Genomic DNA, 27,234 nt, shown 5'->3' with positions numbered 1-27,234 from the left:
ATTTTGTGAAGTGCACCAGTCCTTCCTGCAGCAAAGCACCCCCACAACATGATGCTGCCACCCCCGTGCGTCAAGGTTGGGATGATTTTCTTCGGCTTGCAAGGCTCCCCCTTTTTCCTCTAAACATAACGATGGTCATTAGGGCCAAACAGTTCTATTTTTGTTTCATCAGACCAGAGGACATTTTTAAGAAAAGTACGAGCTTTGTCCCCATGTGCAGTTTCAAACCGTAGTCTGGCTTTTTTATTGCGGTTTTTGAGCAGTGGCTTCTTCCTTGCTGAGCGGCCTTTCAGGTTATGTCGATATAGGACTCGTTTTACTGTGGATATAGAAACATTTGTAGCGGTTTCCTCCAGCATCTTCACAAGGTCCTTTGCTGTTGTTCTGGGATTGATTTGCACTTTTCGCACCAAAGTACACTAATCTCTAGGAGACAGAACGAGTCTCCTTCCTGAGTCCCGTTGTGTTTATACTTGCAAACTATTGTTTGTATAGATGAACGTGGTAGCTGCAGGCGTTTGGAAATTGCTCCCAAGGATGAACCAGACTTGAGGAGGTCCACAAAAAAATTCTGAGGTCTTGGCTGATTTCTTTTGATTTTCTCATGATGTCAAGCAAAGAGGCACTGAGTTTGAAGGTGGGCCTTGAAATACATCCACAGGTACACCTCCAATTGACTCAAATGAGGTCAATTAGCCTATCAGGAGCTTCTAAAGCCATGACATCCTTTTCTGGAATTTTCCAAGCTGTTTAAAGGCACAGTCAACTTAGTGTATGTAAACTTCTGACCCACTGGAATTGTGATGCAGTGATTTTTAAGTGAAATAATCTGTCTGTAAACAATTGGTGTAAAAATTACTTGTGTCATGCACAAAGTCTTAACCGACTTGCCAAGACTATAGTTTGTGAACAAGAAATTTGTGGAGTGGTTCAAAAACAAGTTTTAATGACTCCAACCTAAGTGTATGTAAACTTCCAACTTCAACTGTACATAGCACAGCCCACATGGACATTTAATAATGTAGATAACATGGATGGTGTAACACGTAATAATGTAATTTATTTGGAAACGTTTTCCTGTATGTGGATGGCAGAAATATTCACACTTCATCATATTGTTGCACTGTGCAGAACCTCTGCCTTTATAGCTAACATTCGGAAGAGGGCTTAAAAGAGCCTGGCTGATTTTCTTTTGTGGCTGGCAGTTGGCATGGACCAATTTATTGCGTACATTGTGACCTCTCCTATATACAATAAGTGGTGGATTCTTCAATTCAGCCTGCAAAGCTGGGTCCGATGATAAAACATGCGAGTGTTTCTTGACAGCATCTCCCACTTTCCGCGAGTTCAAAGTATATGTGGTTGTGAACATTACAGACTGTTCGTTAGCACTAGTGGGTCTTTTTGTAGCAGTTCATCTCGTGTTTTCCCCAATGCCAAATTAAGAGCTTCATCAAATCAAATCAAATCAAATTTTATTTGTCACATACACATGGTTAGCAGATGTTAATGCGAGTGTAGCGAAATGCTTGTGCTTCTAGTTCCGACAATGCAGTAATAACCAACAAGTAATCTAACTAACAATTCCTAAACTACTGTCTTATACACAGTGTAAGGGGATAAAGAATATGTACATAAGGATATATGAATGAGTGATGGTACAGAGCAGCATAGGCAAGATACAGTAGATGGTATCGAGTACAGTATATACATATGAGATGAGTATGTAAACAAAGTGGCATAGTTAAAGTGGCTAGTGATACATGTATTACATAAGGATGCAGTCGATGATATAGAGTACAGTATATACGTATGCATATGAGATGAATAATGTAGGGTAAGTAACATTATATAAGGTAGCATTGTTTAAAGTGGCTAGTGATATATTTACATCATTTCCCATCAATTCCCATTATTAAAGTGGCTGGAGTTGAGTCAGTGTCAGTGTGTTGGCAGCAGCCACTCAATGTTAGTGGTGGCTGTTTAACAGTCTGATGGCCTTGAGATAGAAGCTGTTTTTCAGTCTCTCGGTCCCAGCTTTGATGCACCTGTACTGACCTCGCCTTCTGGATGATAGCGGGGTGAACAGGCAGTGGCTCGGGTGGTTGATGTCCTTGATGATCTTTATGGCCTTCCTGTAACATTGGGTGGTGTAGGTGTCCTGGAGGGCAGGTAGTTTGCCCCCGGTGATGCGTTGTGCAGACCTCACTACCCTCTGGAGAGCCTTACGGTTGAGGGCAGAGCAGTTGCCGTACCAGGCGGTGATACAGCCCGCCAGGATGCTCTCGATTGTGCATCTGTAGAAGGTTGTGAGTGCTTTTGGTGACAAGCCGAATTTCTTCAGCCTCCTGAGGTTGAAGAGGCGCTGCTGTGCCTTCTTCACGATGCTGTCTGTGTGAGTGGACCAATTCAGTTTGTCTGTGATGTGTATGCCGAGGAACTTAAAACTTGCTACTCTCTCCACTACTGTTCCATCGATGTGGATAAGGGGGTGTTCCCTCTGCTGTTTCCTGAAGTCCACAATCATCTCCTTAGTTTTGTTGACGTTGAGTGTGAGGTTATTTTCCTGACACCACACTCCGAGGGCCCTCACCTCCTCCCTGTAGGCCGTCTCGTTGTTGTTGGTAATCAAGCCTACCACTGTTGTGTCGTCCGCAAACTTGATGATTGAGTTGGAGGCGTGCGTGGCCACGCAGTCGTGGGTGAACAGGGAGTACAGGAGAGGGCTCAGAACGCACCCTTGTGGGGCCCCAGTGTTGAGGATCAGCGGGGAGGAGATGTTGTTACCTACCCTCACCACCTGGGGGCGGCCCGTCAGGAAGTCCAGTACCCAGTTGCACAGGGCGGGGTCGAGACCCAGGGTCTCGAGCTTGATGACAAGCTTGGAGGGTACTATGGTGTTGAATGCCAAGCTGTAGTCGATGAACAGCATTCTCACATAGGTATTCCTCTTGTCCAGATGGGTTAGGGCAGTGTGCAGTGTGGTTGAGATTGCATCGTCTGTGGACCTATTTGGGCGGTAAGCAAATTGGAGTGGGTCTAGGGTGTCAGGTAGGGTGGAGGTGATATGGTCCTTGACTAGTCTCTCAAAGCACTTCATGATGACGGAAATGAGTGCTACGGGGCGGTAGTCGTTTAGCTGCTACGGGGCGGTTGTGGAGAATAGCCTCTTCTTAGAAACCTATTGCCTATCTCCGCTGCTTTTTCTAGATAGTCCTCTGTGGAGTGAAATATTCTGTATTGTGCAGTCTGAAAAACTGGCTTCTTTTAAGTCAGGGTGGAAGCTGTCCCCATGTAATAGAGTGTTTCTATCCGTTACTTTTCTATACAGAGTTGTAAACAGGGTTCTAGTCGATTTCTCAGTCCACATATCAAGGTAATGAACATGGTTCGTGTCACTTCAATAGTGAATTTGAGATTGGGATCCATGTCATTGAGTAATGTCATTCGATGCGTGGAACGGATGTGGGTGGGGCTAGGTCTACATAACGGTGCTAATTTAAAAAACTTACAAAAGGAGATAGTATTGAGTTGAGGGTCATGACGTGTCGTGAAAGAAAGGGAAAATGGAGTCCCTAAGAGAAAGCAAGAACAAGATGGGTGTCAGGAATGGAGCAGCAGTATTATCATAAGAAGACATGTACTTGGAAAACAGAGGAGGAGTAGAGGGAAAAAGAGAGGGAGAAGATCAAATCAAATCAAATTTATTTATATAGCACTTCGTACATCAGCTGATATCTCAAAGTGCTGTACAGAAACCCAGCCTAAAACCCCAAACAGCAATCAATGTAGGTGTAGAAGAGCCCTAAGAGAGAGTGGGAAGAAGCGGGTAAGCTTGAGTCGGATAAAAATGATGGAAAAACAGATGGTTTGTCAAAGAAGAATTATAGAAGGTGTACGCAGAGGGAGCTGAAGACAGGGTGAGAAAGGGAAGTGAATTAAGGTGAAGTATCGGAGGTGGTATTTGCAGTAAAGTTAGACCGAGGTATGCACTGAGGATCAGGATGAAGAAGAGTCTGACAGTAGGAGTGAAGTTTATGGAAAAAGTGGACTCTTGCCTTTTGGCTGATCCATTTGTGGTTTCACAGTGGGTGAAAAAAGTGTTGGGTCATGTGGAATCGGTGAGGGTAACTAGAAGTGGTCTAGTGATAATTGTTTGTGTTTCTGTTGGGCAGAGGAAGAATGCGCTCAAAGTAAAATGAATGGGGGTAAGAAAAGTGAATTGTTTTGTTCTCAAGAAAAGGGCACCAATGAAAGGAGTGTTAACCAGGGTGGCAGTAGATATAAAAGTTGCCTAGCTGAGGGCAAAGATTTCCGGTGTATGTGATGCTCGTCATTTGATGCAACGTGGACAGGGTGGCGAGAGTTGGGAAACAGAAGATTCTTTGTCTGTTCTTTTGAGTTTTGAAGTTGAGCCTTTCCCTGACAAAGTGAAGTCAGGATATATAAGTTATGAGCGTATGTTCCGAATACATTAAAATGTTACAGGTGTCAAGCTTATGGGTATGTGGCAGCAGTGTGTATGAAGGAGGGTCCAAGGTGTGAGAAATGTGCAGAAGGGCATGAGACAATGGAATGTGTAGTATTGGGGAAAGTAGTGGAATGTGTTAATTGTAGGGGTGCCTATGGAGCTGGGGATCAGAAATGTCCTGTGCGAGAGAAGCAGGTTGCCGTTTCCAGGGTTACAGTAGTGCAGAAGTTGTCATATACTGAGGCATTGAAGAAAGTAGAGGAAGATGGGTTAAGGGGGAGGAGTGGTGAGAGTAGTAGAGATAAAGCAGTACAGAGGGATAGGCCAAAAGGTGACATACGTTTCAGTAAAATGGGATCTTTAGCATTTATAGCAATGGTTATTAATTGTACTGTAGGGATGGATCGGAAGTCTCCGAAAATTGAGGTTGTGGTGGCAGCTGCATAGCGGTATTTGGGTGTGCGAGACTTGACAGCAGAAGAGTTACAGGGTGTGTTAAGTGGTGATGTCCCATCTTTTCCTGATGATGGCATGACGTAGGAATACATTAAATGTAATGGAGTTGTACTCCAGTCTAGTAGGTGGCGGTAATGCAACAAATTGGATGCCAACCACCGTTAAACCTCATAGAAGACGAAGAAGAACCTCACAAACGCTATGACGAAGGCCGTGAGGCGGATACGTAAACTCAAATCGGACAAATATACATGGTTATCCGATGTTATTGCGAGTGTAGCGAAATGCTGAATAAAGAGCAGTGATACTATCAGGAACTGTGTACGGGTTCCTCCTTTTTTCACTATTTCCAAAACTAAAATATGTTACAAACAGAATAGACAATGTTTTCTTTAGAATTTTTTTTTAGAAACGTTGCCAACGTTTCTAAAATTTCGTTCTTTAGGAGTGCAAGTGCGAATTGAGTTATTATACACGTTCACTTCAAAGTCGTTTACTAACGGAAATAAGCAAATATATACTAGAACGCGCCAATAGGCTCGCTAGCTCGTGTTTGGCTCCGCCCACCTCGTTGTTTGTTCTTACCACTAGGAGTCATTTGCTGACGTTGGAAAGTACAGACCGTGGTCTATATTTTGGTACGCTAGCAGTACAAGAAACAAAACTAACAACTGCGCTGTAGCAGTACAGTGACGTGTTTTATTAAGACTGCACCGGAAATATCGCACGTTAGTAACCTGCAGTGACTCAACTACTGTGGCTCAAACTTGATATTTTGAATCAGAAAAAATTAAATTGTCTAATCTGTGGGTTTACTGAATCCAGTGAGAATTCCCTGTGTACAGAGTTATTGCAAATTATGTATTGGTAACTGGGATCAGGATGACCAAAGTAACCATACCAGATATGCTTCCAGTGCAGAGAGACCTACACCCCAATACCTGTACTAAACACAAACACCAAATTTGATGAAATTGAAAAAAGGAAGAAGACTGGATTGCAAACGGATGACACTGGATCTGGAAACATAGTCATATACTGAGGAAATACTCAGCAAACATATGCTGAGAAATCAGCCCATGGTTAACAAGAAAAAGGTATGGATAATAACGTTTTCCTGTCTGCAGTGACTAAACTACATGGAGTATCATTGAATGTTTCACAGTTTGAAATGAGCCTACGTGTACATTGTACTTTATACATGTCATGTGAGTTCAGTGAATTACACAGGCCCCTCCCATCTACCAGAGAAGGCAAAGAAACATTTCTATCTATCACAATGTAACATTCAGGAAGAGTGTTTGTTGTAATACCACGGTAGTATTGCCTCAATACCAGTGCGTGTTTGTCCACAGAAGAAGATGAGTGGGACCAAGAAGACATGCAAACAAGAAACCCAGTCACCAGCTCCCTCTTCCAGTGGACAGGCTGTGGAAAAACAGAACTTGGTAAGTCCAGAGTTTATATGTACACAGTAGGTACATGTGTGTTCAATGATTCCCTCCTGATTTAAATTGTTGGTGATATCACACTGCCCTCTAATTGTTTCTCTGACCTCCTTACCCTCTTTAACTTTGATGTCGGTCACTGCCTCACCTGTCCCCCAATTTATAACTTGAAGAAGGAGTTTCAGGATCCAGAGCCAGAGAAGACACAGGACCTGTATGCTCAAATGGATTACATCCTGGATAGGGTAAATCAAAACAACTTCCAGCAATCGATGTTGGCAATTACTGAGTTCACCATTAACACAGAGGCCAGACTGAAGGGCATCATTCACCTCATATATGAGAGGGCCCTGGCACATCCTACCAGGTCTGCGACCTTTGCAAACATCTGCCACTGCCTCATGGGGGTAAGTCTATACAATTCTCCGTCTGTTTTTATTTTGTCTCTTTCTCAGAGGTGATTGCTATTTTTTGTCAAATGCCAGTGACCACACACCAAGAACCGCAGGAAATCATACATATTGTGCTTTTAACCTGCGTTTTTTCTCCCTTCTGCATATCTTCCTCCTCAGCTTAGAGTACCCACCGCTGCCAAACCAGGAGTGACAGTAAATTTCCGCACGCTGTTTCTGAACCGAGTCCAAGCAAACTTTGAGAACATGGCGAGAAACAGTTGCGAAATCTTCCGGCAAAAACAGGAGATGGTGGATGCCATCACCAAGGTAGCACATCCATCCCTTCAGGCACACTATATTATAGACTACATTATAGACCAACATTTTGAAACATATTTTTAAAATATTCTAATCTGATCTAAATTATATTCATTCCTCTGTATGATTTTAATGCTTTGATGTGCGATTGATTATGTTGCCCTAAATGTGCATTGGTAATACACTGCTCAAAAAAACAAAGGGAACACCTAAACAACACAATGTAACTCCAAGTCAATCACACTTCTGTGAAATCAAACTGTCCACTTAGGAAGCAACACTGATTGACAATACATTTCACATGCTGTTGTGCAAATGGAATAGACAACAGGTGGAAATTATAGGCAATTTGCAAGACACCCCCAATAAAGGAGTGGTTCTGCAGGTGATAACCACAGACCACTTCTCAGTTCCTATGCTTCCTGGCTGATGTTTTGGTCACTTTTGAATGCTGGCGGTGCTTTCACACTAGTGGTAGCATGAGACAGTCTACAATCCAACAAGTGGCTCAGGTAGTGCAGCTCGTCCAGGATGGACCATCAATGCGAGCTGTGGCAAGAAGGTTTTACATACACTAAGGTTTGCTGTGTCTGTCAGCGTAGCGTCCAGAGCATGGATGCGCTACTAGGAGACAAGCCAGTACATCAGGAGACGTGGAGGAGGCCGTAGGAGGGAAACAACCCAGCAGCAGGACCGCTACCTCCGCCTTTGTGCAAGGAGGAGCACTGCCAGAGCCCTGCAAAATGACCTCCAGCAGGACACAAATGTGCATGTGTCTGCTCAAACGGTCAGAAACAGACTTCATGAGGGTGGTATGAGGGTCCGACGTCCACAGGTGGGGGTTGTGCTTACAGCCCAACACTGTGCAGGACGTTTGGCATTTGTCAGAGAATACCAAGATTGGCAAATTCGCCACTGGCGCCCTGTGCTCTTCGCAGATGAAAGCAGGTTCACACTGAGCACATGTGACAGACGTGACAGTCTGGAGACGCCGTGGAGAACGTTCTGCTGCCTGCAACATCCTCCAGCATGACCGGTTTGGCGGTGGGTCAGTCATGGTGTGGGGTGGCATTTCTTTGGGGGGCCGCACAGCTCTCCATGTGCTCGCCAGAGGTAGCCTGACTGCCATTAGGTACCGAGATGAGAGCCTCAGACCCCTTGTGAGACCATATGCTGGTGCGGTTGGCCCTGGGTTCCTCCTAATGCAAGACAATGCTAGACCTCATGTGGCTGGAGTGTGTCAGCAGTTCCTGCAAGAGGAAGGCATTGATGCTATGGACTGGCCCGCCCGTTCCCCAGACCTGAATCCAATTGAGCACATCTGGGACATCATGTCTCGCTCCATCCACCAACGCCACATTGCACCACAGACTGTCCAGGACTTGGCGGATGCTTTAGTCCAGGTCTGGGAGGAGATCCCTCAGGAGACCATCCGCCACCTCATCAGGAGCATGCCCAGGCGTTGTAGGGAGGTCATACAGGCATGTGGAGGCCACACACGCTACTGAGCCTCATTTTGACTTGTTTTAAGGACATTACATCAAAGTTGGATCAGCCTGTAGCCTGGTTTTCCACTTTAATTTTGAGTGACTCCAAATCCAGACCTCCATGGGTTGATAAATTTGATTTCCATTGATAATTTTTGTGTGATTTTGTTGTCAGCACATTCACCTATGTAAAGAAAAAAGTATTTAATACGAATATTTCAATCATTCAGATCTAGGATGTGTTATTTTAGTGTCCCCTTAATTTTTTTGAGCAGTGTATATTGTGGTGCTATTCCCTTCAATTGATAATTGGAACATAGATAACAAACAAACTAGTAACAATTTGTACAGTTTAACTTGTTAACTTTCCTTATTCGTTCCAGGAGGAGGAGCGCCAGCGAGTGTGGGAGGAGCTGGAGGAGGCCAAGACTGAGGAGCGGAGGCAGTCGCTAGGCAATATCAAGTTAATGTGTGAGTTGTTCAAGTTGAAGATGCTGACTGAGCACGTCATGCACGACGTCATCATACAGCTGCTGAAGAACCAAGATGATAACTCTCTGGAGGGTCTCTGCACATTACTCTACACCATTGGCAAGGACTTGGACTTTAAGAAGGCCAGGGTACAGAATTTTGTCTGTCCATCCATCCGTCCGTCTGTCTGTTTTTGAACGAAATAAAAACATTTTATTTTTTATCCATGACAGCAAAATTAATGGCATTTTTATTCTACATTTTGGCATTGATCAATCCAATAGATTCAGATCTATAAATCCGTCAACTACATTCACTTGGCCTGTCTATACTTCCACAGCCCAGAATGGATCAGTACTACAACATGATTGTGAAGATTATGAAGAATAGGACAACCTCCCCCAGAATCACAAGCATGCTGCAGGATGTGCTGGACCTCCGAAAGGTATGGCCATTTATTTTTCTACCTCTTCAAACACCCATATCTACCCTCTTAGTTGTTTCATTTTCTTGTTCTATGCTATTAAACCTATCTTATGTAGTTTTAATGCATCAATTGTAGGAATTACAGTTCTATCAATTCTATAATATGACAGATTATTGCATTGCCAAAAATGTAATGTTTTAGATGAGTGATGTAATGTTTCTGTTGTGTGTGTATTTTTCTCTCCAGAAAGAAACGGCCCAGCTTGGTGAGTTGGTGGAAAAGATGGAGAAGACCGGGCTGCAAGCTGACAATGATGCTGAGAAACACACGGGACCTGGAGACACAGAACCTGTTTTGCGTCCTCACTATAAGTCATTAGCCATGAAGAATCAGAAGCTGATCAGCACATCTATATCACTACAGGAGAACACATGTCCTCATCATGATGATAAGCTGAAAGCTGAAGACTCAGCTGCTGCTTGGGGGGCTACCAAAAAGGTGTGGATGGGATACCATTATAGGCTTAGTATAAGAGGTACATAGATATGTGGCAGGCTGTTAATTGAAATGCATTCATGACTACCTCGTGAAGCTGGTTGAGAGAATGCCAAAAGTGTAGAAAGCTATCATCAAGGCAAAGGGTGGCTACTTTGAAGATTCTCAAATATAAAATATATTTTGATTTGTTTAACACTTCTTTTTTTGGTTACTACATGATTCCATGTATGTTATTTCATAGTTTTGATGTCTTCACTATTATTCTACATTTTAGAAAATAGTCAAAATTAAGAAAAACACTGGAATGAGTAGGTGTGTGACTGGTACTATATCTATCAGAAAGGGATGTGCTTTGATCCATTGTGTGATGTCAATTACAACTATCTGTATGTTTGTCCACAGAAAAAGGTGAATGTGCAGTTGAAGACATGCCAACAGATAATCCAGGAGAGAGAGGAGGAACTACAGAAACTGAGACAGGAAGTGGAGTCTCTAAAGGTGCGACATTAGCTGACTGATGGAGTCCTGGATAACTGCACACATGTAGTGTGTCTGAAAGTGGTCGTGTCAACAGAAGTGGGAGGATCCACAGAAGTGGTTGTATGGAAAGTGAATCATGTAATTGGGCAGATTTGTAGGCACTCAAGACCATTTTGCGTGGCTGATTGGGCTGCACGATGAGTCTATTGTTGACAACTGTAGCATTTTAGCTAAGCCTAAACCTGTTCCTATATACCCTATAATGACAAAGCAAAAACTGTTTAAAAAAACAACATTTTTGGTAATTTATAAAAAAGTAAACTGGAAATATCAAACCCTTTACTCAGTACTTTACTCAGTTGAAGCACCTTTGGAAGCGATTGCAGCCTGAAGTCTTCTTGGGTATCATGCTACAAGCTTGGCACACCTGTATGTGGGGAGTTTCTCCCATTCTTCTCTGCAGATCCACTCAAGTGCTGTCAGGCTGGTGACCGATGTGGTAAACACCTCAATGTTATCAGATAAATCCCGGAACATATTCCAGTGTGTGCTAGCAAAACAGTCCTGTAGCTTAGCATCCACTTCATCGGACCACTACCGTATTGAGCACATCACTGGTACTTCCTTTTTGCGTTTTCGCTTGTAAGCAGGAATCAGGAGGATGCAGTTATGATCAGTTTTGCTAAATGGAGGGTGAGGGAGAGCTTTATTTGTGTGTGTGGAGTAAAGGTGATCAAAGATGTTTTTTGTCACCTCTAGTTGCACAGGTGAAATGCTGATAAAAGTGAGCTGGAACGGATTTCAGTTTCCCTGCATTAAAATCACCATCCGCGACCGGGGGACCCATGAGGCACCGCACAATTGGCCCAGCGCCATCTGGGATAGGGGAGGGTTTGGCCGGATGGGATGTCCTTGTCCCATCGCTCTCTAGCGACTCCTTGTAGTGGCAGGGCGCGTGCAAACTGACTTCGGTCGCCAGATGTACGGTGTTTCCTCCAACACATTGGTGTGGCTGGCTTCCAGGTTAAGGGAGCAGTGTGTCAAGAAGCAGTGTGGCTTGGCGGGGTCGTATTTCGGAGGACGCATGGCTCTCGACCGTCGCCTATCCTGAGTCCGTACGGGTGTTGCAGCGATGGGACAAGACTGTAACTACCAATTTGATGATACGAAATTGGGGAGAAAAGGGGGTAAAAAGTACCAATAATAAATACAAAAATCACTGACCACAAGAAGCGCTGCTTCTGGAAGTGCATTTTTTTGTTTGCTTATTGCTCTATACAGCTTGTTGAGTGCAGTCTTCGTGCCAGCATTGGTTTGTGGTGGTAAATAGACAGCTGTGAGGTATACAACTTAGAGGAGCAAAAACTAGAGACTTGCTAAACAATAGAGATCACGCACCAGCTGCTATTAACAAAGAGACACACCCCCATCCCCTAGTCTTACCCGAGGCTGCCGTCCTGTCTAGATGATGCATGGAGAAACCCACGAGATATCTCTTATCCATGACCTTGTTCAGCCAAGACTCCGAGAAACATAGGATATTACAGTTCTTTAGGTCTCGTTGAAAGGATAGTCTCGAACGGAGTTCATCCAGTTTGTTCTCCAGTGACTGCAAATTCGCCATCAGAACAGAGGGAAATGGCAGTCTATTTGTTCACCGACGTAATCTCATTAGCATGCCGCCCCGCCTGTCTCTTTTTAGCCGCTGCTTCCTCTTTCAAATCCCAGGGATTAGGGCCTGGTACAAAGTAAGAAGAACGTCTAGAGCTGCTGACTCGTTGAAGTAGAAATCTTCATCCAAATTGAGGTTAGTGACCGATGCTCTGATGTCCAGAAGCCGTTTTCGATCATAGGACATTATGGCGGAGACATTATGTAACAAAAAGTTAAGATCAACATAAAAAAACACAAATTAGCAGTATTTGTCAGGAACCCGTAAAACGTCAGCTATCCCCCGCAGCCCATCAATCATGACGGGGAGTATGCAAGTCAATACTTTGGGGGGGGAAGTGCTGAGTATTCGGGACGCAGACAATGCTTACCAAAGTTTCTGAGCCAAATGTCTCAACAAGATGCCTCTTTCTCTCTCTGTCTTTTGATAGTGCTTATCACAGGCTACAATGGAGGACAGTGAGAGGTTCTTCACCAAGCTGATTGAGACAAGGTGCTCAGAGGTGAGAGAGGTGATCCAAGCTAAAGAGAAGGAGATGGTGAGTGAGGCTGAGGGACTCCTACAAACACTGGAGCAGGAGCTTGATGAGCTGAAGAGAACCGAAACAGAGGGTAGACAGCTTCCACACATAGAGGTCTACCCCCATTTCCTACAGGTAAAATCAATAGCGCTCGAATAAAGTGCTACAGATGTTTACAAGCACATTTGAAGTGTGTAAAGTTTGAACACTGACATTTATAAGGGGAAATGTTTGGATCAGTTTTGAACAAAGGTATTTATTTTCTCTGTATTGGTCAGTCAATAACATTCAGCACTTATACTATAGACAACTTCAACTGGGGATAAAGACCCATTTGGGAATACAGGAATACTTAACCCTATATCATCATTTACACGAGACCTCTTGTTTTGGATTGTAAAACACAACCTGGAAAAGGAAATCAGAATGTTGAAATGGTTTGCGTTTGATTCAAAATTTAAACCAGGTGTCCACGATAAAACATTTAAGGAATGTGCTGAGAGCGGCATGACAGCGTTTTGTGTGCCATTGTAGAGGATGGAGAACTCTGTTTTCATTCCAAGGAGAAATATGGGATGGAAAACCAAGATTTCTTCAGATACTTACAGTTAATGGACTATTTTGAAAAAGAGAAAAAAATGACAGCCTTCTTTCATACCACATATGACTACCCATGTGATTCGAAATGCATATAAACAGGCAATGTCAAAGACAACCTCTTCACTGTGTCATGGCCTGATAGACTCAACTCGTTATATTAAAAGCAAAATGGGAAAAGGAACTGAATAGACATCTCAGAGGAAGACTGGGACAATATATGCAGTACCCAACATACAGTGCATTTCAGAAAGTATTCAGACCCCTTGACTTTCCACATTATGTTACATTTACAGCCTTACACTAAAATTGATTACTGTTTTTTCCCTCATCGATCTACACACAATACCCCATAATGACAAAGCAAAAACAGGTTTTTAGGCATTTTTGCAAATGTATTAAACTTAAAAAACAGATCACATTTACATAACTATTCAGACCCATTACTCAGTACTTTGTTGAGGCACCTGTAGCAGCGATTACGGACTCGAGTCTTCTTGGGTATGATGCTACAAGCTTGGCACACCTGTATTTGGGGAGTTTCTCCCATTCTTCTCTTCTCTAAAGACCCTCTCAAGCTCTGTCAGGCTGGATGGGGAGCGTCACTGCACAGCTATTGTCAGGTCTCTCCTTTGATGTTAGATCAGGTTCATGTCCCGAAGCCACTCATGCGTTGTCTTGGCTGTGTGCTTAGGGTTGTTGTCCTGTTGGAAGGTGAACCTTCACCCCAGTCTGAGGTCCTGAGCGCTCTTCATCAAGGATCTCTGTACTTTGCTCTGTTAATCTTTCCCTCGGTTCTGACTAGTCTCCCAGTCCCTGCCTCTGAGAATCCATTTTCACATGGTCTGAGAGTCCTTTAGGTGCCTTTTGACAAACTCCAAGTGGGCTATTGTGCCTTTTACTGAGAAGTGGCTTCAGTCTGGCCACTCTACCATAAAGGCCTGATTGGTGCAGAGATGGTTGTCCTTCTGGAATGCTCTCATCTCCACAGAGTAACTCTGGAGCTCTGTCAGTGACCATCGGGTTCTTGGTCACCTCCCTGACCAAGGCCCTTCTCTCCCGATTGTTCAGTTTGGCCAGGCGGCCAGCTCTAGGAAGAGTCTTGGTGGTTCCTAACTTCTTCCATTTAAGAACGATGAAGGCCACTGTGTTCTTGGGGACCTTCAATGCTGCAGAATTTCTTTTTGTATTCTTCCCCCGACACAATCCTGTCTCTGAGCTTTATGAATATTTCCTTTGACCTCATGGCTTGGTTTTTTCTCTGACACGCACAGTCAACTGTGGGACCTTTATATAGACAGGTGTCCAATCAATTGATTTCACCAAAGGTGGACCCTAATGAAGTTTTACAAACGTCAAGGTTGATCAATGGAAACAGGATGCACCGGAGCTCAATTTCGACTCTCATAGCAAAGGGTCTGAATATTTGCTAAGAAAAATTGAGACCTGTTTTTGCCTTGTCATTATGGGGTATTGTGTGTAGATTGAAGATTTTTTTATTCATTTAATCCATTTTAGAATACGGCTATAATGTAACAAAATGTAGAAAAGGAAAGGGGTCTGAATACTTTCCGAATGCACTGTACTTCTCCAAACTCAAGAACATTGAGAATTCTTTTGGAGAAACAAGTCGTTTTTTTATCACACCTAGAATCAAAAGTCAACAGCTAACTATACAACAGCCATGCTGGCAGCTCTTTCTTTTGATACATTTTGTTTCATTATACCCGCTATGTAGATGCCAACCACAACCATTTTTTTGTGCCCTAGAGAATGTGATGGGCAGTCACAAATACTTGTTAAAGGCACCATGCTCCAAGTAAAAAAGCCATTACCAGGAACTGGTATGAAGTAGAAGCCGCAAAATGATAATCCAAGATATCTTTAATATGGAAAGCTTGACATACATATACCTTAAGACTCCAAAATCCTTTATTCGAAAGTAACTGGGAGAAATTGACATCATTCACAAACCAGGATTAATTGATTAATTAATATCTTGTGAACCTTTAGTTCATTGTTTTGATCTGTTTTTGCTGAACTTTTTTGAAAACGTATTATAAATATATATTTAAAAAATAATATAGCAAACTTCTATCTCTGCTCACTACATATAACTATTTATATGAACACCTTATGTTGACTTTTACCATGTTGCGGTGTATTAATAAGTTTTTCTGAAATGGGTTTGTGGTATATCTGATGTCCTGCATGTTTCCTTGTCTGTTTGTAGAAATTGCCCAGCATCACTGAGGCTTTTGAAGAAGTGAGGACATGTGCCTCTGAAATGCAACAGCAATTTGAAGATTCCTCCAAGTTGCAATTTGTGGAGTTTTCTAAATCAGGTGCTTATTTTAGGTCTGCAAAATTCCAGTATTTTTCCCAACATGCCCAGATTCTCCAGAAATCCTGGTTAGAGGAATTTAGATTCCCTGCTTATTCCTTCCTTATACAGGGAATCTTCCAACCTGGGAATATTGGTTAAATTACTGGGATTTTTGCAACCCAAGGCCTACTATTTCTGTGCACAAGCCTAATTCCTTCATACATTAACACTTTTTTTTCTCTACTTCTTTCAACAGTTGAAGAAAGTCTGGGACCATACAGTAAGTACCCAGCTAGCACAACGTTCTGAGAACCATATGTTTCTTAGATCTTGGTGAGAGTGTGGTTTTCCTATGGTTAGTTTGCATACAACCTTCCCACCACGTTCTGGGAATGGTGCAGATTACCCAACTAGCACATAATGTTCTGAAAACCATATGTTTCTTTGGTGAGAATTTCAGTACTTCATCTTAACATTTCCTACAGGTTTCCTCATAGTTCTATTTCAAATGATGTTCTCAAATTGTTCAGAGAATGTTTTAAGAAACAACGTTTTTCTGTGGGAATTTCAGTACTTCATGATAAAGTTTTCTACAGGTTTCCTCAATGTTCTATTGAAAGTCATGTTCTCGGAACATTAAGAAAACTTTCTATTAAAAAAAACACAAGAAAACATTAGTAACATTTAAAAAAGTTTCTAAGAATTGTACTTAAAAACATATATTTCCTATCTTGTTAAGTGTGTTCATGTGTGTTGGCCGCACCCACTAATTGGCCACACCTGATTTTGATGAGTGCTTGTTCCCTTTGAAATGTGGTCTGTTTAAATAGACTAAAATGAACAGTTTTTTGTGAGTAAAAAAAACATGGCGTGATAGCTCCGTCGTGGTGGCACTGGGGACAAATTCCAAGATCATAGGTTCAAGTCTCACTGACGGCATGCCACAATTAACATTACATTTACATTTAAGTCATTTAGCAGACGCTCTTATCCAGAGCGACTTACAAATTGGTGAATTCACCTTCTGACATCCAGTGGAACAGCCACTTTACAATAGTGCATCTAAATCATTTAAGGGGGGCGGGGTGAGAAGGATTACTTTATCCTATCCTAGGTATTCCTTGAAGAATGTGTTTGCATGATTAAAGCTTAAGCAAAATAATGTCCATGTGTCCTATCTGTGCTTGGAATTAAAATCAGTTAAATTAAATTAGCAGTGTTGAAACATTCTCAGAAAGTTATTTAATGACCTATAATTTTAGTTCTCAGTATGTTAATACCACCTCCCAGGAAAACTTTCAGGGAAACATAGTAAAACGCTCTCAGAACCTCCTTGAAAAATGTATGTAAGTTCCCTGAACAGGCTACGTTTTCACTTCCATTCAATACTTTGGGAGAAGTGTGGAGAATTTAAAAAACGTTCAGTTTTACCAGTCAGGAAACTTATGACTTCGTTTCCAGAACTAATGGGAAACCAAAAACGTACGTTCCCACAACTTCCAAGGAACCAAATGTGCTAGTTGGGTAGTATCATCACAGCACAATTACTGGCATAAAGGACCTAACATACAGGACATACAACCTCCAGTTTCTTCTTGTTTTCATTTCCTCTCTCTCTTTCTTTCTCTCTCTTCTCCCTCTCAGCTATCAGTTCTCTTAGCACTAGCAGACAGGCAGTGGAAGAAAAGGACTTGGTAAGATCGGGTCAGATTAATATGTACATGTGTAATACGCTCCTGGTTGAATATCGATGGAGATAATATCTGTTGGTGATGCTGCCCCTTTATTATTTAACTCTGCTTACTCCCTCTTCTGCCCCCTTAACTTATTACTTGAAGCAGGACCTTGTGGACCTAGAGACAGTGAAGACAGAGGAAATGTATGAACAAATGGATAACATCCTGACCAGCCTGACTCCCAAGAACTTCCATCAGTCAATGAAGGTAGTGAGTGCATTCACCATTGACACAGAGGACAAACTCAAGGGCATCATTGACTCTATATATGAGCGGGCCATCTTAAACCCTACCAGCGCTGAGGTCTATGCAAAGGTGTGCAACCAACTCAAGGGGGTACGTATGCATCTGTACAAGTCTCCATGTGTGTATTGTGTTTGCCTGTCACCAACAGCTGTTTATTATTTTTAATACAATTTTATCAGCTCTTAGGGCAACATACACTGAGTGTACAAAACATTAGGAACACTTTTTCCATGACAGACTGACCTGGTAAAAGCTACAATCCGTTATTGATGTACTTGTTAAATCCACTTCAATCAGTGTAGATGAAGGAGAGGGAAGGATTTTTAAGCCTCGAGACAATTGAGATGTGAATGTGTATGTGAGACAAAAAATGTAAATGCTTTTGAACGGGATATGGTAGTAGGTGCCAGGCGCACCGGTTTGAATGTGTCAAGAACTGCAACACTGCTGGGTTTTTCACGCTCAACTGTTTCCTGTGTATTGAGAATAGTCCACCACCCAATGGACATCCAGCCAACATGACACAACTGTGGGAAGCATTGGAGTCAACATTTTCAAGTATTGTGGTGGCAACATGTTATGGGTGTGCTTGTCACCGGCAGCAACTGGGGAGTTTGTCAAGATCAAAATGCATTTGAAAGGTTTAAGGAAAACCCGCCATAGTCTTCTACAAACTTAACCATGGGATAAAGTTCCCTTTTAGTGGGACAGTTAAGCACATTTTAATGCAAAAAAACACACCAATGGCTTTCCAATAGGTATTGAGTGTTTCTGAGTGGTACAGTATCAACCCCCTGACTTAAATCTGCGTGAAAAATATATAGACAAGGTTTGAATATTGCTGTCCATCAATGATTCTCAACCAAATTTACTGAGCTTAAGCAATTTTGACTAAAAACAATGCCCTAAGAATGATGTAATGTTTGTAGAATCTTATTCAAAATGATTCACAGCTGTAATGGCTGCAAAAGGTGCTTCCACCAAGTATTGGGCTAACTCTGCGGTGTGAAGACATACGCAATCAATATTTCTTCACATTACACTTTTTATTAATTTGTCTTTCATTTTGAAAATGTGAAGTAGTTTGTGTAGATCTGTAGGAAGAAATCCAGATTTTAAACCCTTCTGTTATTTGAAGGCAGCAAAAATGTGAAGACTGTGTGCAAGGGGTGTAGACCTTCACTAGTGACTGTCTTCCGGCGCCGACAGAGATGGCCGCCTCGCTTCGCGTTCCTAGTAAACTATGCAGTTTTTTTTTTTTTTACGTGTTATTTCATACATTAGTACCCCAAGTCATCTTAGGTTTCATTACATACAGTCGAGAAGAACTACTGAATATAAGATCAGCATCAACTCACCATCAGTACGACCAAGAATATGACTTTCGCGAAGCGGATCCTGTGTTCTGCCTTTCAACCAGAACAACGGAATGGATCCCAGCCGGCGACCGAAAAAACAACTTCTTAAAAGAGGGAAACGAGGCGGTCTACTGGTCAGACTACGGAGACGGGCACATCGTGCTCCACTTCCTAGCATTCTTCTCGCCAATGTCCAGTCTCTTGACAACAAGGTTGATGAAATCAGAGCAAGGGTAGCATTCCAGAGGGACATCAGAGACTGTAACGTTCTTTGCTTCACGGAAACATGGCTCACTGGAGAGACGCTCTCGGATGCGGTGCAGCCAGCGGGTTTCTCCACACATCGCGCCGACAGAAACAAACACCTTTCTGGTAAGAAGAGTGGTGGGGGCGTATGCCTTATGGCTAACGAGACGTGGTGTGATCACAGAAACATACAGGAACTCAAATCCTTCTGTTCACCTGATTTAGAATTCCTCACAATCAAATGTAGACCGCATTATCTACCAAGAGAATTCTCTTCGATTATAATCACAGCCGTATATATTCCCCCCCAAGCAGACACATCGATGGCTCTGAACGAACTTTATTTGACTCTTTGCAAACTGGAATCCACACATCCTGAGGCTGCATTCATTGTTGCTGGGGATTTTAACAAGGCTAATCTGAAAACAAGACTCCCTAAAATGTATCAGCATATCGATTGCGCCACCAGGGCTGGCAAAACCTTGGATCACTGTTATTCTAACTTCCGCGACGCATATAAGGCACTGCCCCGCCCCCCTTTCGGAAAAGCTGACCACGACTCCATTTTGCTGATCCCTGCCTACAGACAAAAACTAAAACAAGAAGCTCCCACGCTGAGGTCTGTCCAACGCTGGTCCGACCAAGCTGATTCCACACTCCAAGACTGCTTCCATCACGTGGACTGGGACATGTTTCGTATTGCGTCAGGCAACAACATTGACGAATACGCTGATTCGGTGTGTGAGTTCATTAGAACGTGCGTTGAAGATGTCGTTCCCATAGCAACGATTAAAACATTCCCTAACCAGAAACCGTGGATTGATGGCAGCATTCGCGTGAAACTGAAAGCGCGAACCACTGCTTTTAATCAGAGCAAGGTGACTGGTAACATGACTGAATACAAACAGTGCAGCTATTCCCTCCGTAAGGCTATCAAACAAGCTAAGCGTCAGTATAGGGACAAAGTAGAATCTCAATTCAACGGCTCAGACACGAGGTATGTGGCAGGGTCTACAGTCAATCACGGACTACAAGAAGAAATCCAGCCCAGTCACGGACCAGGATGTCTTGCTCCCAGGCAGACTAAATAACTTTTTGCCCGCTTTGAGGACAATACAGTGCCACTGACACGGCCTGCAACGGAAACATGCGGTCTCTCCTTCACTGCAGCCGAGGTGAATAAAACATTTAAACGTGTTAACCCTCGCAAGGCTGCAGGCCCAGACGGCATCCCCAGCCGCGCCCTCAGAGCATGCGCAGACCAGCTGGCTGGTGTGTTTACGGACATATTCAATCAATCCCTATACCAGTCTGCTGTTCCTACATGCTTCAAGAGGGCCACCATTGTTCCTGTTCCCAAGAAAGCTAAGGTAACTGAGCTAAACGACTACCGCCCCGTAGCACTCACTTCCGTCATCATGAAGTGCTTTGAGAGACTAGTCAAGGACCATATCACCTCCACCCTACCTGACACCCTAGACTCACTCCAATTTGCTTACCGCCCAAATAGGTCCACAGACGACGCAATCTCAACGACACTGCACACTGCCCTAACCCATCTGGACAAGAGGAATACCTATGTGAGAATGCTGTTCATCGACTACAGCTCGGCATTCAACACCATAGTACCCTCCAAGCTCGTCATCAAGCTCGAGACCCTGGGTCTCGACCCCGCCCTGTGCAACTGGGTACTGGACTTCCTGACGGGCCGCCCCCAGGTGGTGAGGGTAGGCAACAACATCTCCACCCCGCTGATCCTCAACACTGGGGCCCCACAAGGGTGCGTTCTGAGCCCTCTCCTGTACTCCCTGTTCACCCACGACTGCGCGGCAACGCACGCCTCCAACTCAATCATCAAGTTTGCGGACGACACAACAGTGGTAGGCTTGATTACCAACAACGACGAGACGGCCTACAGGGAGGAGGTGAGGGCCCTCGGAGTGTGGTGTCAGGACAATAACCTCACACTCAACGTCAACAAAACTAACGAGATGATTGTGGACTTCAGGAAACAGCAGAGGGAACACCCCCCTATCCACATCGATGGAACAGTAGTGGAGAGGGTAGTAAGTTTTAAGTTCCTCGGCGTACACATCACAGACAAACTAAATTGGTCCACTAACACAGACAGCATCGCGAAGAAGGCGCAGCAGCGCCTCTTCAACCTCAGGAGGCTGAAGAAATTCGGCTTGTCACCAAAAACACTCACAAACTTCTACAGATGCACAATCGAGAGCATCCTGGCGGGCTGTATCACCGCCTGGTACGGCAACTGCTCCGCCCACAACCGTAAGGCTCTCCAGAGGGTAGTGAGGTCTGCACAACGTATCACCGGGGGCAAACTTCCTGCCCTCCAGGACACCTACACCACTCGATGTTACAGGAAGGCCATAAAGATCATTAAGGACAACACCCACCCAAGCCACTGCCTGTTCACCCCGCTATCATCCAGAAGGCGAGGTCAGTACAGGTGCATCAAAGCTGGGACCGAGAGACTGAAAAACAGCTTCTATCTCAAGGCCATCAGACTGTTAAACAGCAACCACTAACATTGAGTGGCTGCTGCCAACACACTGACTCAACTCCAGCCACTTCAATAATGGGAATTGATAGGAAAGGATGTAAAATATATCACTAGCCACTTTAAACAATGCTACCTAATATAATGTTTACATACCCTACATTATTCATCTCATATGTATACGTATATACTGTACTCTATCATCTACTGCATCCTTATGTAATACATGTATCACTAGCCACTTTAACTATGCCACTTTGTTTACATACTCATCTCATATGTATACACTGTACTCGATGCCATCTACTGTATCTTGCCTATGCTGCTCTGCACCATCACTCATTCATATCTTTATGTACATATTCTTTATCCCCTTACACTGTGTATAAGATATTAGTTTTGGAATTGTTAGTTAGATTACTTGTTGGTTATTACTGCATTGTCGGAACTGGAAGCACAAGCATTTCGCTACACTCGCATTAACATCTGCTAACCATGTGTATGTGACAAATAAAATTTGATTTGATTTATATCTACCAAATAAGTATCCAATACAGTAATGTAATAGTGGTCAATGTTCAGAATCTAATCCGAACTAATTCAAATCTAACTCTCTGTCTCTCTCGCTCCATACTCGGATAACCCGTTAATGAGTTTTTGTCTCCTACATATCCTACCCTTTCAGCTCAAAATACCTGGAGTTACAGTAAATTTCCGCAAGCTGCTGCTGAACCAATGCCAGAAGGGCTTTGAGAAGGATAATAGTAAGATCTTAAAAGAAAAGCAGAGGGAACTCGACACCACCACTGAGGTAGCACCTCATACAGCAACATTTCATCTTTGAGATGTCAAAATCCACATTACATCAACTTTATTTCTCTTCATAATGTCTTATTCTTTTATAAACAATTGTAATTGATTCAGTTTCGCTTAACTTTACATTGATATTACATTTAAAGTATTCCGTTCAACTGATCATTGTAACACTTGTACCTTGTTTAGTCCAATGCAATTTGTATTAGTACAAGGCTGGCTATTTGTACAAAACAGACATCCTGATTTTCTTCCAGGAGGAGGACCGTCAGCGACTGAGGGAGGAGCTGGAGGAGGCTAAGGCAGAGGGGCAGCGGGAGTTGCTAGGCAACATCACATTCATCTGCCATTTGTTCAAGTTGAAGATGATGACCGAGGGCCTCATAGACTACTGCATTGTAAAGCTAATAAAGGATGGAGATGATGATTCGCTAGAGGGTCTGTGCACAATACTCTTCACCATCGGCAAAGACTTGGACTCTGAGGAGAACCAGGTCTGTCTGTCTGTATGGATTTATTGATGTGCGTCTGTTGTTTGTAAGGCAATAGCATTCACTTCGCCGGTCTATACTTCCACAGCCCAGAATGGATGAACACTACACACAGATTAATCTGATACAGGAGAGGAGGAGGACCTCCCCCAGAATCCGCTATATGCTTCAAGATGTGCTGGACCGCAGAACGGTATGACCAGCTACCCCGCAACCTCCACTACTACTCTCTCTCTCTATTTCTCCCCCTCCCTCTCACCTATTCTCTAATCTTAAAGCACTGATATTAGATTCTTGTTCAAGTCTGATGTAATGTTTCACACAATTCCACTTTCTCTCTCCAGCTCCATTTGTACAAGGGCCAAAAGGAAGACCATTGAAGACCAGGACCATGTGTTTTTACAATTCCTCTGTCCTGTGTCTGTGTTCTTTTGCCCATCTTAATCTGTTTTCTTTTTATTGGCCAGTCTGAGATATGGCTTTTTCATTGCAACTCTGCCTAGAAGGCCAGCATCCCTGAGTTGCCTCTTCTCTGTTGATGTTGAGACTGGTGTTTTGCGGGTACTATTTGTTGAAGCTGCCAGTTGAGGACTTGTGAGGCGCCTGTTTCTCAAACTAGACACTCTAATGTACTTGTCCTCTTGCTCAGTTGTGCACCGGGGCCTCCCACTCCTCTTTATATTCTGGTTAGAGCCAGTTTTCACTGTTCTGTGAAGGGAGTAGAACACAGCGTTGTACAAGATCTTCAGTTTCTTAGCAATTTCTCGCATGGAATATCCTTTATTTCTCAGAACAAGAATAGACTGGCTAGTTTCAGAAGAGAGTTCTTTGTTTCTGGCCATTTTGAGCCTGTAATCGAAGCCACAAATGCTGATGCTCCAGATACTCAACTAGTCTAAAGAAGGCCAGTTTTATTGCTTCTTTAATCAGCACCACAGTTTTCAGCTGTGCTAACGTAATTGCAAAAGTGTTTTCTAATGATCAATTAGCCTTTTAAAATTATGAACTTGGATTAGCTAACACAACGTGCCAATGGAACACAGGAGTGATGGTTGCTGATAATGGGCCTCTGTATGCCTATGAAGAAATTCCATACAAAATCAGCCGTTTCCAGCTACAATAGTAATTTACAATATTAACAATGTCTTTACTGTATTTCTGATCAATTTGATGTTATTTTAATGGACAAAAAAATTGCTTTTCTTTCAAAAACAAGGACATTTTTAAGTGACCCCAAACTTTTGAACGGTAGTGTATAGAGTCCAATCACAAGAACTGAACATAGCCTGTGGTACACTCCTACTCTGTTGGAATGAGCGACTGGTATCTTTGTCCTTGCCGTTTTGCATTGAAATGCATGTTTCTTGTGGGTTACCAGGTTTCAATTCAACCTTTTTATGCAAGTAAAGTACAGATATAACTCCCGAGGGTCGCAGCGGTCTCAGGCACTGCATCTCAGTGCTAAATGAGTTACTACAGACACTGGTTCGATTCTAGGCGTTTCACAACTGGCCGTGATTGGTTGTTCCATAGGGCAGTGCGCACAATTGGCCCAGCGTCGTCCGGGTTAGAGTTTGGCCGGGGTAGGCCGTCATTCTAAATAAGAATGTGTTCTTAACTGACTTGCCTAGTTAAATAAAGGTTAAATAAATAAAAATGTAGGATCTTAATTTGAGGCAGTTTGTTATAGCGGGAAGATAATCCTGCAGCAACAGTAAATGTGGATTATAGTGGATGTTTTTTGTTGGGGTTGCTGCATTTTACGTTAGGGCAAATCAAGTCTGACATTTTAAAGTGGAAATTACAAACTTTAGAAAGCTTTTTAAACCTTGAATATGCTACAAGTTTGCACTGACTGCTATGCAAGAAATTCACTTATGCACTTAAATATAAGAGTACAAGCACAGAGGTGATTGGCATCTGTGTTGGCTCTAAGATAATTTACCACTTTAACTAAGGCTGTCTCTGTGCTGTGGTGGGCACGAAAACCAGATATGGATTTTTTTCAAAAATGAAAAAAATTGATTAACAATAGATTGTACTTTAGATGTGCAATTAAAAAACTATTTTGAAGGTGGTGGAAATAGGATCGAGAAGGCAGATGTTGCCAGGCCAGCTCATGGCTTAAGTTGTGATATCACTTTCCTGAGCATGTCTGTGTCAACCTGGGAAAATGAATCCATCGTGCCTTTGTGTGGTTGGCTTGGGCACATATCAAACTTCTCATCAGGTCTTGCTAAATGAAAGCTTGATTAACTGGCCCGGTGAGCTTGGCAGATGTTGCCGGGCCAGCAGGCAGCCCTGGTTGTTGACCGCTGCCGTCGCTTTAGCTAATCCACTCCCTGTACTCTGTCATTGGCCAAAGAAAAAACACCACCTGCAGGAGAAGACACATTTTGTGCCCAGTTATCCCTCTCATTTCGCCTCTTCCACATTTCAGTTAATTATTATAGCTTCTGCCTTGGGCCAATCGGTGTAATTTTGTAACTGCTGGATCTCTATCGAAGGACGCATTATTCACCCAAGTTTTGTCGAAATTGGACCAGTGGTGTCTGAGATCGTGTGTGACTAACGTTCACATGGACAAATGGATGGAGACCGATCCACAGTCCCCTTCTCGGTTTCATCATGGGGGACTAACCATCATATCGAAGTAAACTTGGAGTCACAACATGACATGCTGTCTGGTCCTCCCACTATGACTCGGGAAAGCATTGAAGTTTATTAACTTCAGGGAGGTGAAAGTGCGAGGTGATGAACTTGATGCTCCTTTCCAATCAACATCCAGGGTCTTATTCTGACATGATCAATGCTTGGCTGCTTTTTGACATATAAAATATCTCTTTTTGGCAAATAATAATCTCATGTATGCTATACCCCCACTGTATCTTCGAGCGGTTGGCTACAGTAGATACCAGAGTGGGCACATTCGCTCTATAACACAACATATTTTGTTGCAAAACCATCAGTAGAGTTTAAAATGCAATGGAAACCCATTTTACTTGTATTTTTCATTTGGTACATGCAGGAATTTAACTGCAAAAGTTGTATTTATGTGCACTATGTCATCACCTACAAGTCAATTTGATGGACACATCTCTGGTGGGAAAATGCAAATATTAGAACATTTGCATGAAAATCTGTTGCCAATTGAGTGGAAACCTAGCTTTTGTTGTAATATGCTTACAAATAAAGTACCTGATGATATAAACATAGTGGATACTGTGACTAGTCATTTCCAGGGGTGACATTAATGTTTATACAGATTAATTACAGGCATCAGTTCCAGAATGAACGTTCTAGTTCCATCCTTTAAAAATGACTTGCCATGTAAGACCATCTGATAAAACAGTAGTATTTCCCTTTAATATTTTGGCAACACCTCTACACAGTAGAATTGGATAGAGGGCAAACTTGCCCCCAAAGTTTGTTTTAGCATGGACTAGTCAATTGTGTGGGACTTCCTATGGTATTTGTTGTATCTTATTAGTATCCCCATTATCTGTGGTGAAAGCCGCAGCTCCTCTCCCTGGGGTCCAGAGGCCGGATTAACAAAACTTTAAGAATACAATTCTTAACTGGCATTTTTTCCCCCTTATTTTTGGATTTAAGAAGAAAGTTAAGCAAAGTTGCTATTCCTCAATAAAGTTGTTAGAAATGTTCTTAAAGTTTTACCTAAGTTTCTTCCTAAGAAAAAAGATCAGAAGAAATGGTATTATTGAAAATAATGCTTTAGGATGTCTTATTTGAAATGTACTTAACGTTAGGACAGCTAAACCCTTGTCTTGAGACGAATGGTTACTTTTGTAACGATGTTAACGTTAGCTATGTTGGCTATAATGTCTTTACAGCTAGCTAACGTAGCTAATGAATTTAACGGTCGCGCAGTCCCTTTACCACCATCTCTATGATGGATGACACCTTCTCCTCCAGCTGGTCCACATGAATGATCTCAGCTCCCTTCTTCTTAGCAATCGACTTGATGTCGGAACACTTCTTTTTTACTGCATCACTGTCCCTTGCCATACCCCTGATGGCAGAGACTGACTCGGCCACTCTCGCCCATCCTCTCTTTTTGGTCTCTGCAGTGAATCTGCAGTTATCAAGTCTCCCCAACAGCAACCATTTCCTGGCTGCTATTTCCTCCACCATCACTTCAAGCTCTTGTTTACTGAAGTTTTTATTGCGCTTTCCTTGGTTACACATTTTTGGTTTTGATGTACAGTAGCTATGTGTGAAAAATGTTTTTTTTGTTTG

At 42.9% G+C, this 27,234-nt stretch overlaps 1 protein-coding gene across 3 annotated transcripts; it reads left to right on the top strand.

Annotated features, from left to right (window-relative positions):
• The first annotated feature begins 5,119 nt into the window (after positions 1-5,119).
• LOC135538708 (eukaryotic translation initiation factor 4 gamma 3-like) lies at positions 5,120-26,192 on the top strand. 3 transcript variants are annotated; one of them, XM_064964615.1, is made up of 17 exons: positions 5,120-6,024; positions 6,283-6,375; positions 6,549-6,782; positions 6,948-7,097; positions 8,959-9,195; positions 9,387-9,491; positions 9,720-9,971; positions 10,374-10,469; positions 12,554-12,778; positions 15,474-15,585; positions 15,823-15,846; positions 17,211-17,260; positions 17,408-17,638; positions 22,359-22,484; positions 22,744-22,980; positions 23,066-23,170; positions 23,322-26,192. In XM_064964615.1, the coding sequence occupies exons 1-17, from the start codon at positions 5,989-5,991 to the stop codon at positions 23,355-23,357; spliced, it is 2,349 nt and encodes a 782-aa protein (XP_064820687.1). In that variant the 5' UTR covers positions 5,120-5,988; the 3' UTR covers positions 23,358-26,192. The 3 variants fall into 3 exon arrangements, with proteins under 3 accessions (XP_064820687.1, XP_064820686.1, XP_064820685.1); XM_064964614.1 differs by having other exon boundaries at positions 5,121-6,024; positions 6,286-6,375; positions 17,405-17,638; XM_064964613.1 differs by having other exon boundaries at positions 5,121-6,024; positions 17,405-17,638.
• The last annotated feature ends 1,042 nt before the right edge of the window (positions 26,193-27,234 follow it).

Source organism: Oncorhynchus masou, unplaced genomic scaffold, assembly GCF_036934945.1.
Source record: "Oncorhynchus masou masou isolate Uvic2021 unplaced genomic scaffold, UVic_Omas_1.1 unplaced_scaffold_2___fragment_2___debris, whole genome shotgun sequence".
Lineage (NCBI taxonomy): Eukaryota > Metazoa > Chordata > Actinopteri > Salmoniformes > Salmonidae > Oncorhynchus > Oncorhynchus masou.
Note: the sequence above shows the minus strand (reverse complement) of the source record. Positions and strands in the feature narration are given on the sequence as shown.

Bases quoted from the DNA above. Each gene is read 5' to 3' on its own strand.
- LOC135538708 (XM_064964613.1), top strand. From the start codon at position 5,989: ATGCTGAGAAATCAGCCCATGGTTAACAAGAAAAAG. The intron at 6,376-6,548 runs GTAAGTCCAGAG...TATAACTTGAAG, and splicing joins CTGTGGAAAAACAGAACTTG to AAGGAGTTTCAGGATCCAGA. The intron at 15,586-15,822 runs GTGCTTATTTTA...TTCTTTCAACAG, and splicing joins TGTGGAGTTTTCTAAATCAG to TTGAAGAAAGTCTGGGACCA.